Source organism: Vanellus vanellus, assembly GCF_965231255.1.
Source record: "Vanellus vanellus genome assembly, chromosome: Z".
Taxonomy (NCBI): Eukaryota; Metazoa; Chordata; class Aves; order Charadriiformes; family Charadriidae; genus Vanellus; species Vanellus vanellus.
In genome coordinates, this window is record NC_138908.1 from 30,290,127 (window position 1) to 30,306,551 (window position 16,425).

At 35.5% G+C, this 16,425-nt stretch overlaps 1 protein-coding gene across 1 annotated transcript in view; it reads left to right on the plus strand.

Annotated features, from left to right (window-relative positions):
* CHD1 (chromodomain helicase DNA binding protein 1) overlaps positions 1 to 16,425 on the plus strand; it is a 56,000-nt gene that overhangs the window by 13,808 nt on the left and 25,767 nt on the right. Inside the window, exons 2-12 of the mRNA XM_082498118.1 lie at positions 5,266 to 5,470; positions 6,553 to 6,657; positions 7,970 to 8,037; positions 9,904 to 10,053; positions 10,353 to 10,630; positions 12,134 to 12,359; positions 13,201 to 13,301; positions 13,562 to 13,740; positions 14,765 to 14,892; positions 15,460 to 15,676; positions 16,299 to 16,388. Coding sequence (XP_082354244.1) covers positions 5,266 to 5,470; positions 6,553 to 6,657; positions 7,970 to 8,037; positions 9,904 to 10,053; positions 10,353 to 10,630; positions 12,134 to 12,359; positions 13,201 to 13,301; positions 13,562 to 13,740; positions 14,765 to 14,892; positions 15,460 to 15,676; positions 16,299 to 16,388 — 1,747 coding nt within the window. The remainder of the gene's footprint in view (positions 1 to 5,265; positions 5,471 to 6,552; positions 6,658 to 7,969; positions 8,038 to 9,903; positions 10,054 to 10,352; positions 10,631 to 12,133; positions 12,360 to 13,200; positions 13,302 to 13,561; positions 13,741 to 14,764; positions 14,893 to 15,459; positions 15,677 to 16,298; positions 16,389 to 16,425) is intronic.

The following is a 16,425-nucleotide window of genomic DNA, read 5'->3' on the forward strand; positions in this document are numbered from 1 at the left end:
TTATGAACACCATAGGGCGAATACTGCAGCTAAAAGATTGGCTCCTTAGAGGACAGTAAAACCTTTAGTTAAATTCTGGTGTTGGATTGTATGGATTGTCGTTCTCACCAGGGAGGGTGGCTTTCAGAGATATGTTTCTCAGTTAAGTCCTGAGGCAGGGTGACTCTGGGTCCTGCTCATGTGATAATGAGGAGCAATGACTCATTGTTAAATTTTGTATCGGTCAGCACTGCATGTGAAACAAAAATAAAAAGCCAAGTACAAATAACGTCCCAGTGATTTTACATCTGCAGAGGCAAAGTACTAGAAAAGGTTGGTCTGTGGATGCTGAATTGATACACTAGCAGTTTGCGGCATCATATATGCTAAATAGAAATTGAAACTAAGAACAACAGTAGTTTTTCAGTAAGATTTCATTTTCAATACCCCATATTTTCATTATGGACACTGCTTAACAAGCACAGCTAGAAAATGCCACAGAAACTTTTTACTTTTCCATTTGTTGTGAGGGGAAAGGTATTTACTTATTCTCCTCTTTATGTAACATTTGTTCCTTTGTCCCAAGCAAGTCTTTGCATATTTTGGTGACTTTCTTGATTTTTAGAAAAAGTTAGATAGGTCTATGTTTTTACTTTATTGCTGCTGCTTTCTTACAAGTATTATTTAAAAAAAAACAAATAAGGTGCTCCTTTATATTAGAAGTTGATCAGTAGTCTGGCAAGTCGTTAGTCTGGTCTGATGCTCGTCTAAAACTGTTTCTCATGAGAGATTAATAAAACCAAGAAAACCCCAGTTAGTATATTCTAGTATATTCAAGTGTATTATTCTTTTCTGTCTGCTTTGTAGAGGCTTACCTTTAGAGATAATTAAGAAATAATTCTTAGACTGAAAATTTCCATTCAATTTCTGTTTGAATAGGTAACTAGTCTTGTTGGGCAATAGAGAGTATTTTTTTGTGCTGTTGATACAAACAGGTTTTCTTTTAACTGCTGGCATTTACAGATAATTTGGTTAGGGAATTAGTTTTCCATTTTATTCCCCTTTCCCCCCTCCTCCCAGTTTAAGAAAAAATTTCTGTGAGAGCAGGGGCAGTGACTCATAGATGGAATGGCAAACTAAATTCCCTGTTCTTCAGCCTTCTCGTGATGTCACCTGTGTTAGTGTAAAATGGGATTAGGTATTAGTAAGTTTTTCTTTTAAAAAAATAAAAAATCAGCATTATAGTTTGAAATGATGATATATTAGTGTTAGATATGTCGTGATATATTACTCATGAAAGAAGATTGTTATTAGAAGTGCTAGATCAAACTTTTTTTTTTCTTTGGTACAGTAAAAAGCAAGGGCATGGTCTGAACCTAGCAGTGTGTGATATTTTGATACTGGCATAAACACGTTCTCTTTTGGATCTTTGACTGCAGTGACTTAAGTGGTAAAAAGAAAAATACCGTTTTTCTCTCTAATTTTGAAAATATTTTTTATGGAATCATAGAATTGTGTAGGTTGGAAGAGACCCTTGAAAGAAGAACCTTTATGCTGAAAACTGAGCACTTAACCTGTAGCTCTTACTGTATGGTGTGTGTTTTGCCTCAGGTTTCCCATTGCTGTTATTGTTGGTTTAAATCCTTTAAATTTCTCAGGGGAAAGTCCTTTGATGTACGGACTGTTGCAGCTATTGGGGATTTATAGATATTACATGTCACGCAGTGCTGCTGAGTACTGTCTCAACAATTTGCAGTGTGTCTTTATTGCGTATGTTTATGCAGAACTTATTTATTGCCCCATTTCCTACCTCCTTTGCAAATGAGCTTTAGGTTTTTGGGTTATAGTACTGTTTTCATAGTGGTTGTGCCTCTAAGTCAACATTCTGCTGAAGCTCACGTTGAAACATGGTATGAAAGGACATGTGTTGGTAGTCCTCAGAGCCTATCAGTTACGTGTCCCGTGGCTAGTGAATAGGAAAGTTCTTCACAATTCAGTAGAAATTGTCACATCTGTTAATCTTCAGTATTTTTTTTTTTTTTGTATGTGCTGTAGTTTCATCAGGACATGTTAGAGTGTGTGGTTCACACGAAGGAAGTATACAGGCAGAAACTCTAGGGTAGTTTCTCACATCTGTATTAATTTAAATGGTTAAGACTTGAAGTAAGCTCTGCCCAAAATAGACTATTGTGCTTGAACTCCTATAGTGCTTTTTACTAATGTCAAACTCTTTTTCAGCATGTATGAATACTGCCATGGCATATTAAGATTTGATAAATGTTTTAGCAAGTCCTTGCTGTTTCTCTAGTTTGAAAATTGCTTGCTGCTACTCAGTTTGTCTTTTCCCATTTCTTTGTGCTGATTTAATGCTGTGGGATAAGAAAGCTCAGTAAGTCATTATTGATGCTAGGGCCTTTAAATTTTATTTTTCTGTTTTTTCTTTGTTCTATGTGCCAACTAGCTGTTAGTCTACAGCTGTGGTGAACACTATTATTTGTTCTTTCTTGTTTCTTGTCATTTCCTTTCTTTCTTTCCCTATCCCTCTTACTTCTACCTTTCTACCTGCAGGTTTGCTTTGTTGTCTTGCATTTATTAGTAAGGTTGTTGAATATTGACTTTTTAAGATTTTTTTTTTTTTTTTTTTACTCTTGTCAGATGTTACTGTTAGTTGAGTTGTATTAGTCTGCTCTTGTCCAAATCAGGCCGATTTATTGTGAGAAGCAGTTACTTTGCTGGTCCTGCTCATAAGCCTAATGGGAATTAATTCACGGATTCCCAGCTTTGTTGAGAGCTAGTTGGCAAGATAAGGAGTCTATGTGTTTTCTGTGAATATTGAGTATTGTATGATCCACATCTGTTGACAGGTTGGTATTACTTACTGGAGACCTTACATGATAGCTGGCTGATCTTTTCAATAAGAAAAAGATTTGGAATTAGTTGGGGTTTTTTGCATCTAACTCCAGAGCAACTAGCATTACCTACTAGACTTTTTTCTCCTATCCCAGTCCCTTTGTTTCTGAACTTGCCACTTAATTCCTGTGTTGAAGAATATCAAACTGTTTAAAACTTCCCATCAACTGTGAATCTAACTGATGTAATTTTTTGCTTACTTATCTAAGTGAACTGGATTTTTTCTTTTTTCCCTGTTGTTTCTCCACCATTCTCTCCTGTAGCTGGCTCACATGTTTTTCTTAATGTTGGCAAGTTGTTTGACAAAGATGGCCGATTCCAGTGTCAGTTGCCCCATGCTACCTTAGAAAAGAGGTACTTTGTTTTGGTTGCTTCTGGCTCTATGTGCAATTGAACCTATGGTTGGCACTATATTGGTGCGTATGAAATATTTTACTGCTGTATGGAAAGCTAACTTAATTACTGTCCTTATGGCTTAGTGTTTTGCGTGTTTTATAGATTTGGTAATCCACATCATTATTGCCCTCTTTGAGCAAGCCTTGTCCTGCGTGGAAGTATTTGATTCCCTTCCCCTCCTCCAAGGTTATGTAGGATTTAAACATTTTTGGTGGCTTTTTGTCACAGGGACTTGTCTGGCTGGTATTTACTTGTGTCTCAAGATTTCTCTATGCTGAATTTTCTTGTATTACTCTTCATTTATAGTTAGTGCTTACTTCCACAGTCCCCCCTGACATTTACTTATGGCACTCTGCTATGCTGAGAAACGCTGTTGTTTTATAATTATCTGATCTACCCAGCATTAAATGCTTACATTTAGTGTAACCTTTGTGTACGAGAACACTATTACAATTAAAATCTCTTTAGAAGATCATCATGGAGTACTATTAATTTCTGGCAAAAGTTTAAACTCTTGTCCTGTTCTGGAACGGGTGCCTGCTTTATTTGGCAAGTGAGGTTAGTGTAAGCCTTTGACAGAAATAGGAAGTTTGGGAGCAGCCTTGTTGCTTCCCAGTTTTCCTGTTCGCAGGTGCAAAGTGCAAGGTGCAACCCAGCAGCAGTGTGTTTCTCCGTATTTCCCCCTTCAGCACAAGGAAGCTTCACCATGGGGCTGTTTCTCTTTCTTTCAAAGTTGACAGTTACAGATGGCTGATTGGGGTACAGTCTGCAGGAATCTGATTATGAACAGCTTCATTTCTTCTTTACTGGTACAGTTTTGTTGGTGTTAGCAAAAGCAGAAAGAGGACTGATTGATTTTGCTCTGGTTTGTGGTTTTTAAAAGCTGCGAAATAACTATGTTCTAGGGCAGAGGATGATCAATCTATTGTGCCCATGTGTGTTGTCCCTCCTTCCCTGCTCCCATCTGACTTCTCTGCCAAGTGGATCGTACTGGCACAGATTGGCTAGATTTTGATACCAGCTTTTGGTTTTATCATTTTCAATTCCGGCTTCATGTTTATTCTGTTTTTTAAGTGTTTGCAGTCAGTGTTTACATAATTTGAAATTATTTTGCTCTGTGGTTGTGAGATTCTGATTTTTTTTTTTTTCTCATGATATCTTTGAAATATGGTAGTATTAACCTAATGAGGAGTCTTATTAAAGTTTTAACTCCGCTACTTTGTGAAGTTGTTGTAGGAAACCAATTTTTTCTAAGTTTTTCAATTGTCATAAAATAAATATTTAATTATTGTGCTTTCTAAGTATGTTAAATCTGGTGTAAAATGAATATGCAGGTGGAATAATCTGGCAGCTCAAGTATATGCCAAGGAAAGCGCCACCATCAGTGACAAATTCAGAGTTGTCTGCATAGGGAATTTTGTTGCTGTTATTTTAACAGAAAAAGATGGTCTGCGTAGCTTTTTGTTTTGAGAGAGATATGTGCTTCTAAATATTTTTTTTTTTTTAAGGAGTACTTCTGATCTATAAGGATTGAAAACAATCTTTTATATTTTAGTTGGACAGGTCTTTGTGGAGTAAACTTTAGTGTTAAGAGGTGCGTATGTATATGTGGGGTTTGGTGGAGCTAAACAAGGATTTCAGAAGGGGAGGGAATGGTAAGTTTGCGTGGGTAAGAAACGTTTCTGCCACATCGATTTCCCTTGCTTGACTCATCCATATTAATTTGGATGTTCTTGCTTTATCTTGCTTTTTTTAGGCTTCACAAAGAGTATCTGATTACAATCTGAATTCTTATTTCCTGTTTATTTTAACTTTATTCATCTCAACCTATTTAATCGACTGCATCCATTTGTGTGCTACTCATTTGTATGGTCCAACTTAATGATTTTATAGGTGAAGCTAAGGCGATTTATTTTTTTTTTTTCTTTTAATCCTGTTACCTTGGCAATTATGTAATATCCTGCTAACTTCTCATTGCAGCCGATCAGATGATGATTCCGGGTCAGCATCAGGTTCTGGATCTGGTTCAAGCTCTGGAAGCAGTAGTGACGGAAGCAGCAGCCAGTCAGGCAGCAGTGACTCTGACTCTGGTTCAGAGTCAGGCAGTCAGTCAGAATCAGAGTCTGACACATCTAGAGAGAAGAAACAAATTCAAGCGAAGCTGCCAAAAGTTGATGGATCTGAGGTAAACAACATATAAATGAACCCTTTGTGGAGGAAAAGAATTATTTAAAAAAATCTTTCTGTGCAGTTAGTTTCAAGAGCAGTTTTCTCTAAAAAAAAAAAAAAAAAAAAAAAAAAAAAACCCAAAACAAACAAACAAAACCCAAAAGAGGTAATGAAGTGTTTTTAATTAGATTTTAACTTGGCTGAATTAGTGAATACATGTGCTTGGCTATCTTAAATATTAAATATAATTTTTGGCTAATTTTCTTATGAATAAGTACTTGAATTGATGCTTTTAACATTCTCAATTTTGTAACTATTTTAAGTTAAGTGCTTACCTAAATTCCATTGTGCAGAAGCAACCACTAATTTACTGGAACTTAAGGAAGACAAAGACCCACATAATTTTGTTCTTTCTGAAATTCTATTTTTGACATTGCTTCTCTAATCCATAATTTCCTTGTATTGATGATTATGTAAAAATGTCAAGATTACATACAGTTGGCTTTCTTTATCAATAAGCTAAATTCAGGAAAAAGTGGTGTTTAGAAGTCTCTTAAATCCAGTGGGCCAAAATTACCTGCACTCTTCTGTGGTATGTGGACTTAATTGGGGGTGGTAGAACATATTTATGCAAGGTAGTCTTATGTTAGTTACCACAGGAATTGAAGGCTGTTAAGGATTCTCCGTTTTTTATTTGTACTTCAGTATTACTGTACAAAACAAAAACAAAATCTGAAAGGATTTATCTGGGTCACTTTAAAAATTTACTTGATAAATTTTTTACCTTAAAAATAAATAATTTATAAATAATAATTTATAAACTCTATAAATGTTCTACCTTAAACCTACACAACTATTGTAAAACATGCTGTATAAATTGTCCTGGCAATTATTATATCGCATTCTGTTTTGCAGAAATCTTGCTACTTTAAAATGCTATCTGGTATTATTAGTGCATGCAGTATTTTGTAGTGATTTTTTTTAATTGATAAATTAAGATCCGTTTTAATAGTGTTGCTACTCAGGAAAAGTAAATATGTGGTAAACTGTAGATTTTCAGTATGTTTAACTGACTCTTGCATCTCTATTCCTGTTCAGTTTTGGAAGTCTAGTCCAAGTATACTTGCTGTGCAAAGATCAGCAGTGCTCAAGAAGCAACAGCAACAACAGAAGGCAGCTTCATCAGACAGTGGCTCAGAAGAGGTGAATAATGTAACTTAGATTTTTAAAATGTAAACATGCCCATCTTATTTTCTCATATGTTAGAAAAAAATTACGTAGAGCCAAGTTATATTCTCTAAGTGTGTGTAAAAATCTGTGTTTAGTCTATAAAAGTAACATGCAAATAACTCATATTTTTACAAGGAAAAGTAAAAATATCACTAATTACTTGTTTTCGAATGAGTTGTGCCAAAATTGTAGCAGTCATGATTGTGTGGTGTTTTTAGATAGATATTCCATGATGTACAGAAAAAATTTCAAGCCACGCAGTATTGACTTGTATTGTATTTTTGGCTTCTTGAGATTTGTAAAGACAGTTAAAAATGCTAAAAGATTTTTTTTTTTGGCTTGTTTCTGTACAAAGGTAGCTGCTATGGTTTTCAAAAATTCCATATGGAGTAGAAAACTACATTTTTGCAAATTTTTTAACAGTTACTACGAAAGAATTCTTGTATTTTAAGAATGACACCTGCATTCTAGGTATTCTAAAACCTAAATCATATGCTAAAGAAATGTTGACTTTGTGCAGTAGGAACGTCTTTTAAAGACACTAGTGACTATGAAATGGAATTTATTTATAAAGCAGACTTTTTCTCCTTCATTACAAAAACTATGAGGTGTAGTCATGCTCACTTGGTTAGATTTCTGGTTTTCTTTGGTTTAGCAGCTCATCATTAAAACTTAAATGCAGAACTTCATCACCTATTGTTAAAACAATAATTTATGACTGTTGTTAAGTGTTGTCTTTCTGGAAGGTGTTTTTCAGGATAAACCTTAATCTAAGTCTGAACTTAATACCAATGATACTGCTTTTAGGAGAACATAATTTTAAGAGGGTTCTTGTTTTTTCTTTGAGCATAGAGAAAGAAGAAATATGCTATTCTCAAAACTGGTGTTTAAATGCAAAAGAATGTGGAAGGTCAGAAAGTTCCTAAGGGTATGAGATTTTATTAGGGTTTTGATAGAACTGTCATCTTGATTAAGTTGGGGCAGCTTAAACCATGACTGTTTTTACGTAGGCACAATGGTTAATTTTTAAGACAGTTTTTTTTTTGGTGATGTTCTTTAGATCTGTGCTGCCACAGTGTATTCATAGATAGATAAATACAAAAACAATAGCAGTCTTTATCTCATTTTGTATTAACAGCTACACTGTGGGTGATGAAGAGGGTAAAACATGAATAATATGCCTCCGGTTTGAAAGTGGGAGTCAATTTTATCTTTTTAATGTTAGAAGTACTTCATTCTTTTCGAGATAATTATATGTGTGTTTTTTTTTTTCTTCATCTGCAAGGACTCATCTAGTAGTGAAGATTCTGCAGATGACTCATCCAGTGAAACCAAGAAGAAAAAACATAGAGAGTAAGATATTTTCATCAGTAATATCACCTATTTTTTTTGTCACAGTGACATAGACTTATAATTAATGCTTCATTTCTCCACACTTGAGATGCTTAAGTTCCCTTTTTAATTCATCTTGAGCTTGTGTTTCCAATTTTGATAAATGTATTAGCATATTTAAAATAAACTCTCTAAGGAACATCTATATCATATTAATTTCTGAGCAAAAGAGTCCACAGTATTGTTCAAAACCATTCATCAGTACTTTTATTTTGAAAATACTTTGTTGCAGTCTATCTTTGAGCTGAAGGCCCTCCGTAAAAATTCTTGTAGAAGGGAGAAGCTAAGTAGGTTGTCTCACAAAAAATTTAAGTTAGAATCCCTTAGTTAATGCCTTTTCATCCCCTTGCACACGTTTAATAGTTAGTATAGTTCTGATAGTAATTAACTTTATTGACTAGCAAAGAATTTTAACTGAAAATAAGCTCATTCTAAATGATGGATCAAAAAGTTTGTGAAAAGGATTATATGTTGTTATTGTGGCAGTGAGAGGCAGTGACCTGCATTTTTTGTGAATGGTGCGTAGAAATTGAACTGTCCTATTATTCCTTTTCTCCCAAATCATAAATCACCTCAGTGTTCAGGGTTGCCAGTATAATGTCTTAAAGAAATGGTAGCTGAAAAAAAAAAGGGGTGAAAAAAAAAAAAAAGCGCTCACTATGCAAAATGGTACTTCCTTAGTCATGAGCCGTTACAGTCTTTTGTTAGTAAAGAATTTGATTGCATCTAATAGCATACTTCGTTAAAGGAAGGATATTTAAGTTTAGGAACCCGTAACCAAATAATTTTGTATATCCAGTACTTGAATTTTTGTCCTGTGGCTCTTCAGAACAAGTATATCTGCAGTCATTGTCTGAAATGCAGATCGGAGGTTTCTTCGTTAAATTTCCAATCAGGAAGCCTAGGAAGAGATTTCTTGGTAATATTCCAGTTTTGAACATTACTATTGCTCTAGCACCTTGGTCAAGCAAACCCGAACCTGGTGTTAGTATAAGGATTTAGCAGTGTTTCAATAATGTATACCGTTCTTTTTTTTCTTTTTCATGAAGCTATTAAGATTAAATTTGCCCATATAAAGTCAGAGTTTGAAGCGAGATACTGTTTGTCAGTGGGTACATCTTTCCTGTTGCAAAGTAGATGATCTCAGGAACAAGGAGATCCTGCTGCTCAGTCGCAAGTGTCTTCTTACTCATAGTTTTTTGCCTGGTTGTGAAGCACTAATTTGAGAGCTCGTTGGAAGCTTTTGAGCACCAGTGCCTCTCACAGGTTGCTGCAATTCAAGTTTTTCTGGGCGTTTCTCAAGTCTGCCTCTATTGTTTTTTGATTCCTGTGCCAAAGTTGCTGGTGCTTTGCATGTGCCACAAGAACCATAGTCGTTAGACAATATGGGACTTTCCAGAATATAACGTGACAGGGCTTTATGACTTGAGCATGTGTAAGTTCTGATATGTATGTGTAGACTGAAGTGTTTTGGTTTCTTAATGTCATGTTAACTCATTTCTTGATGCTGAAATTTATACAGAAATCCAGATTTTTGTTTTATTTTGGATTTTAAATGTACTTCTTGATAACAGAAAACTTGGTCCAACTCCCATTGAAGCCATTGGTCACTTTTACTTACCTGTTATTCATTAATGGCAATTTTCTGTCTCATTAGCTGAAATAACTGCTACAAGTTTTTTATTTCTGTGACCAGTGTTAAAATTACAGCAGATATGACGTGGGTGAACACCTCATTTAAAAAAAAAAAAAAAAAAACCAAACAAAATAGCAACATGCAAAAAAACACCCAATGTAAGTTACTCTTTTGTCTTTCAATATGTACAGTGAAGACTGGCAAATGTCAGGATCAGGATCAGTATCGGGAACTGGTTCCGATTCTGAATCAGAGGAAGACCAGGAGAAAAGCAGTTGTGAAGAGAGTGAATCTGACTATGAGCCAAAAAACAAGGTCAAAAGCCGTAAACCTCCAAGCAGGTAAGAAGTCACGCACTTGGATACTCTGGTACTATTTCTAATAAACAGTTGAGTATTTACTACTGCTATACATGCAAATGAAAACATTAATGCTTATTAAAAAAAAAAAAGTTTTTTTTAAAGCTACGCAAGATGTTAACATACCAGTGCTTTCTAGTGAATACCTTTTCCTGTCAGCTGTAACTGAAAGTGGAGTAACTGAGTATTCATGAAATACATGCATTCAGAAAGCAATACAGAAGATTTATAGCTGTCCCTGTTTAAACATCATTGTTGTGTCATACCTTATTGTCTTCAAGAATTAAGCCAAAAAGTGGGAAAAAGAGTGCAGGACTGAAAAAGAGGCAACTTGATTCATCAGAGGATGAGGAGGAGGACGATGATGATGATGATGATTATGATAAAAGAGGATCTCGTCGCCAGGCAACAGTCAACATTAGTTACAAAGAAGCTGAAGAAACCAAGACAGATTCTGATGATTTGCTGGAAGTTTGTGGAGAAGATGTCCCACAAACTGAAGAAGATGAATTTGAAACTATAGAGAAGTTCATGGATAGTCGAGTTGGCCGAAAAGGAGGTATTTTTTTCTTGGGGTGTTCTTAAGATCTGGGAGTGCATTGTTGTGCAACTTCAGCAAATGTTCTCAGTTGTAGGTCACCTCTGGGGTTTATAAACAGCAATAATTTTAAAGTTACCAAAATGTCATTGTATTTCGTCTTTCACCATCATAAGGATGGTCCTTTTTGAAGTCCCTCCTAAGTGTTGCAAAGTAAAAATGTAGAAGAATTGCTAAGTAGAAAGAAGAATGAAGTGGAAGATAGCTCCGTATTGCATAAATGCATACCATATTGTTAATGCCCCTGTTTGTACAATTTAGTGATACTTGATCAGTATGAATTATGTACAGTGGAGTGGAGGAAGTGGACTAGATAGGAGAGCTGACTAGTAACCTGAACTCTGAAAGATAGTGTTGGCAAGACTGAATCACTGAGGTTATGATTTCAGTTATTGCTGTACAAATTGTCTTAATACAGTGCAATGTGTGGAGTGACTACAAAATATGTCAGTGGTGCGCTTTGCTTGTGAACTCTCAAAACTATGGTGGTAGGCATGTCATATTTCCAGCAATAATGGGATGCAGCGTCTAGCAGTTCTGCTTATGTGCTTGAGTCTGCAAATTAGGATTCTAATTATAAAAACAAACACAACCCCCCCCCCTCAAGCCTGGGCCCCTTGCACTTCAGAGCTACCTTTCTCCATTAATTATACCCAATCTGACCCATCTCAGAACTTGCACTCTTCCTCTCAACTTTCTTCTCCCATGCTGTTCCAAATTCTGGCATGTCCTGCTCCAATGCATAGTGTTACTGCTGTGGTCAAAGCCTTTGGAACTAAGCTTATTATGTTGTTCTTGCCCAGATGATGTTGCTGCTTATGCTGTCTTTTGCTATTGCCACTCTTTGTGGCTTTATCTGGCCCCTGCAGCTTGCTGGGCTTATTTCCTTACCTGGTTGTCCTCACAGAAATGAGCCTGTTTCCTGCTGCTAATATGCTTCAGCTCTGATACAGACTGTACTTAATTAAAAATTTTCCCAGGTAAGATAACAAAGGCAGGAAAAGTAGTAAAATATGTTTAGGAAGAAATAGATTTATAGTATCCCTAGTAGTAGGTATTGGTGTCTCAAGGCTGAACAAGCATAACATCAGCTGTCTTTTGTATGCTCAGAAATGAGACTAATATAATAAAAAAGATGACAAGCAGCGTTAGTTGAGCGTTCCCTGGTGATCACTTTAAAAACTAGGAATGCAAAGAAAATTCTTATGAGGAATGATAAGATATTGTAGGTTAGGTGCAGAAGTTTTAGTTGTTTTTTTTTATTCTCTTTTGACTACTTGTTCATGTGTTAACATATCTATGTCATAATTGTTCAAATAAGAGTAATGACATGAGAGTTGTAGATACTGTTCAAGTATATGCTCATCTAAAAGTATCACTAATTGCTTTCTACACTACATTCTTACTGGTTAACTTATGACAATGCACACCTAATTAAGGCGTATGATGTGGTTCCTTTCTCAGCCACGGGTGCCGCAACCACCATCTATGCAGTTGAAGCAGATGGTGACCCAAATGCTGGGTTTGAGAAGTCAAAGGAGCCAGGAGAAATACAGTACCTTATTAAATGGAAAGGTTGGTCACACATCCATAACACTTGGGAAACTGAGGAAACACTGAAGCAACAAAATGTTAAAGGAATGAAGAAACTGGACAACTATAAGAAAAAGGATCAGGAAACAAAACGATGGTGAATATTTTTATGTAGACTTCCATGCTACTTAATTTGTAATAATGTACATGTTCTGTTGTGTTTCTGAGACCTGCTACATCCAGGGCATAATTCTAAGTGTCTGTGCAACAGGAAGACAAACTGTAAAAGTTGAAGCCTCCTTAACATGTTCCTGTAAGGTAATCTTCTGAACCTGATTTTAGTGTGTGTGTGGTTTATAAATGGAGTTTTAACAAGATGGGTAGTGTTTAAACATAAATAATAAATTGTACCTTTAACTAATATTGTCGTTATACTTTGATCAGAGTTCTTGAGGAATCGCTGCAGAGATTAATCTGAAATGGCTAATGGACCAATAAAATATTACTTTGAAGAATTCGGGTTTTTTGGCCGAAGCCTGAGAACAAAAAATCTGAAGAAATCCATACATTTTAAAGTCACCTTTTTGGTGTTCAGTTTTATTAGTATGTTTAATATAATCAATGAATACTGGTGGGATTTTTAGCAACTTAATCACAAGATGTATTCTTACAGAGTGAGCCACCCTAAATACTGTTCCAGGGAAGTACCCTGTAAAGTAAACTACTTAGTGTTGAAAATAAATATCGTAAATTAGCTGCCTGATTAGTACCACCTGTAGCTGTAGTAGTTGTGTCTTTTGATAAGTGTTCTCATTAATGATAAGGCACCTAGGCAAGACACAACAATTTTATAGTAGGAATTTCAAAGTTTTTCCTTCAAGGAAGTTGTCTAAGCAGCATTCCTGTGATGCTTACATTCAGAGCTTTCGAGTTGCCAAGCTTTATTAGTTTCAGAACTATGCAGTATAGTAAACTTTGGAAATTAATTCCCATTACAGGCTGAAAAATGCTTCTCCAGAAGATGTGGAATATTACAATTGCCAGCAGGAGCTTACAGATGATCTACATAAACAATATCAGATAGTGGAAAGAATAATTGGTATGTTACAAAATTGTGGACAGAAAACAGTGTTGGGAATTCTGTATGTTCACTGTTTATATGTTACCTTTGTAGTTAAGAAATTCAGACTATGACTATCACTGACTTTTTAATCCAAGACTAAACTATGGGTAAAGAGAAAAGTTGTCATACTGTCTGTGCCGTGAAGCTAGCTTATGTTGTGTTATCATCTAAAATTAGTGTTTTCATAAGATACAGAAGTAAAATGCTGATCAGATATCTCTGGTGCATTTCTGCAGCTCATTCAAATCAGAAATCAGCGGCTGGTTATCCAGACTACTATTGCAAGTGGCAGGGTCTGCCTTATTCAGAATGTAGCTGGGAAGATGGTGCGCTCATTGCCAAAAAGTTTCAGGCACGCATTGATGAGTACTTTAGCAGAAATCAATCAAAGACCACTCCCTTTAAGGATTGCAAGGTGAGTATGTAATTTGCAATGGATTTATTGTACTGGGTCTGACTGGGATGGAGATAATTTTCTTCGTAGCAGCCTTTATGACCTGTATCTTAAATTTGTGACCTAAATAGCATTGATAACACATTAGTGTTTTGGCTGTTGCTGAACAGTGCTTGCACAGTGTCAAGGCCTTCTCTGCTTCTTGCTGTGCAGTCCCCGCCATGAGTGGGCTGGGAGGGAACACAGTAAGTAAAGCTCACCCTAACTAACCAGAGATATTCCATGCCATTTAATGATATGCTCAGCAGTAAAAGTGGTTGTGCTGAGCAGTGGGTTCGAAGGTGGCTGTTGCTTGGAGACATGCTCATCATCAGTCTGCTGGTGAGTTAATGTGTGACTCTCTTTCTGTCAGCTGGATTTTTTTGGTTGTGGGTTTTTGTTTTGATTGGCTGAGTGTTTTTTTTTTCACCTAATAAATGCTGTATTTTGGCCCACAAGTTTTTCTCACTTTTGCCCTTTCAGTTCTCTCCCCTGCCCTGCTGGCATGGGGAGTGAGTAGTAAGCAACTGGCTGGAGGCTTAACTGCTGGCCAGGTTCAAGCCACCACATCAGTTGTGATAGTAAAAATGTGAAAATCTTCTATGAATCCAGAGATAAGATATATATTATGAAATATTTTTTGAAGGGTGTTCAGAATAGTGATAATGATATATAGTAATATATATGGAAAATATCACTACTAAGAGTAGCTTTTTGTAGATAAAAAGTGTTTTTACTGGCATTCAAAGATGGGCTTGTTTGGTATTGTAGTTTATTTAAAAAATAAGCTTTGAGTGGGTTAATATCACTCCTATTGGGAAATTTAGATTAGCAATCAAATTAATTTCAACTTGCAAATTGCTTGATGTTTTTATATGGCCTAGTTTTCATTGATGGATGAAGACTAAACTTGGTGACACAGATCCCTACTGCTATTTTATCTACAGGAAGACATTTTGGTAACTTCAGTAGGTAGTAGGACTGATGACCAGTTTGCTTTTGACAGGTTCTAAAACAGAGGCCAAGGTTTGTTGCGCTAAAGAAGCAGCCATCTTACATTGGAGGACAAGAAAGTTTAGAGTTAAGAGATTATCAGTTAAATGGATTGAATTGGCTTGCTCACTCATGGTGCAAGTAAGTATAGTCTGAAATTAGTTTTCTGTTTGTGAATTGTAAGCATGTGGTAAACTTTGAAATTGATTTTTCTGGTGTTTTTTTTTGAAGGTGGAGGGTTTCATACAGTAACCTCAAAGTAGAGGTCTGGGCGGAGTGGTTTTGCTCTAAGTAGTACCAAAGCTTATCATTCCATGGCTGTTCTCAAAAACAGCTAAGCTCTGTTGTTGCTTTGCTTTTAATTTTGTGTAGGGGGTAAGTCATATTTTTAAAAAGCAAACCTAAAACAGTAAAACCAGAAAACCCAAAGCAGACACTTCTGAAATGTCAACATTACTGTTACACTCTTAAAATTAGACTACTGAGGAATACTTGCAAGCTTTTTGTTAATTTAATCCAAGTATTAAGGGGTGGTGGAAATTGTTTTTATGGAAAGAACATGGAAATAAACTTCAAGATATATAGTTGCAAAATCTTGAAAAATTGTATCAGTGTTTTTTATGCTCAAAAGATAATAATTTCTTCTTGTCCAATCCCTCCCCGTTTCTACATGCTCCCTGATTATTTTTTTTAATTTTTTTTTTTTAGAGGGAATAGCTGTATTCTTGCAGATGAAATGGGTCTGGGTAAAACGATACAAACAATTTCTTTTCTGAACTACCTGTTTCACGAACATCAGTTGTACGGCCCTTTCTTGCTGGTTGTGCCACTTTCTACCTTGACATCTTGGCAAAGAGAGATTCAGACTTGGGCTCCTCAGATGAATGCTGTAGTTTACTTAGGAGATATAACTAGCAGAAATATGGTGAGTATTTCTCTTTTATCATTGGAAATGCTTGTAGATAAACAAGCTCACTTCATATTCTCTAATATTCTGTTAATCTTCAATATTTTAGTTAGGTCTGAGCAAATACTTACTGAAACACTATTGTGTTTTAAGGTGCTAACTGAAAGCTTATATTTTGATCTGATATAAATGTGTGTGAAAGATTTCCTTCCTTTTTAACAGTGAACAGGATTAAAAATTTACTCTTGCATTTGAAAGCAAACTATCTTTTGCCATTTGATTATTTAGGTGGATATAGTAAAAATAAATATGTAAGCAAGCCAGTCATGATCTTAATTTATTTCCTGAAAGGCTATTGGTTTGTTATCTTAGTGTTGTTTTTTTCTGAATGTTAATCTTTTTGATTGAAGTAAAAAATGTTTTGTAGAAATTCTTTGTTGTTTATTCAGAAGTTTAAACAAAATATTTTTGGAGTAATTAGGCAGGTTGGAAGTTCAGTCTTGTGTGTGCTAATATGTTGTGCTTCTGTTTTGTGATCATATTATTGTATCTCATTAAACATTTACATTGCTTCAGTAATTCATTCCAGTCAACAAGACCTTTTTTCTTTAGCTTATAGTTCACTTGATTCTTTTTGTAGATAAGAACTCATGAATGGATGCATCCACAGACCAAACGATTAAAATTTAACATACTTCTAACAACATACGAAATTTTGCTGAAGGATAAGGTAATCACACTTCTTCAGGGAGATAAAAATCATTTCT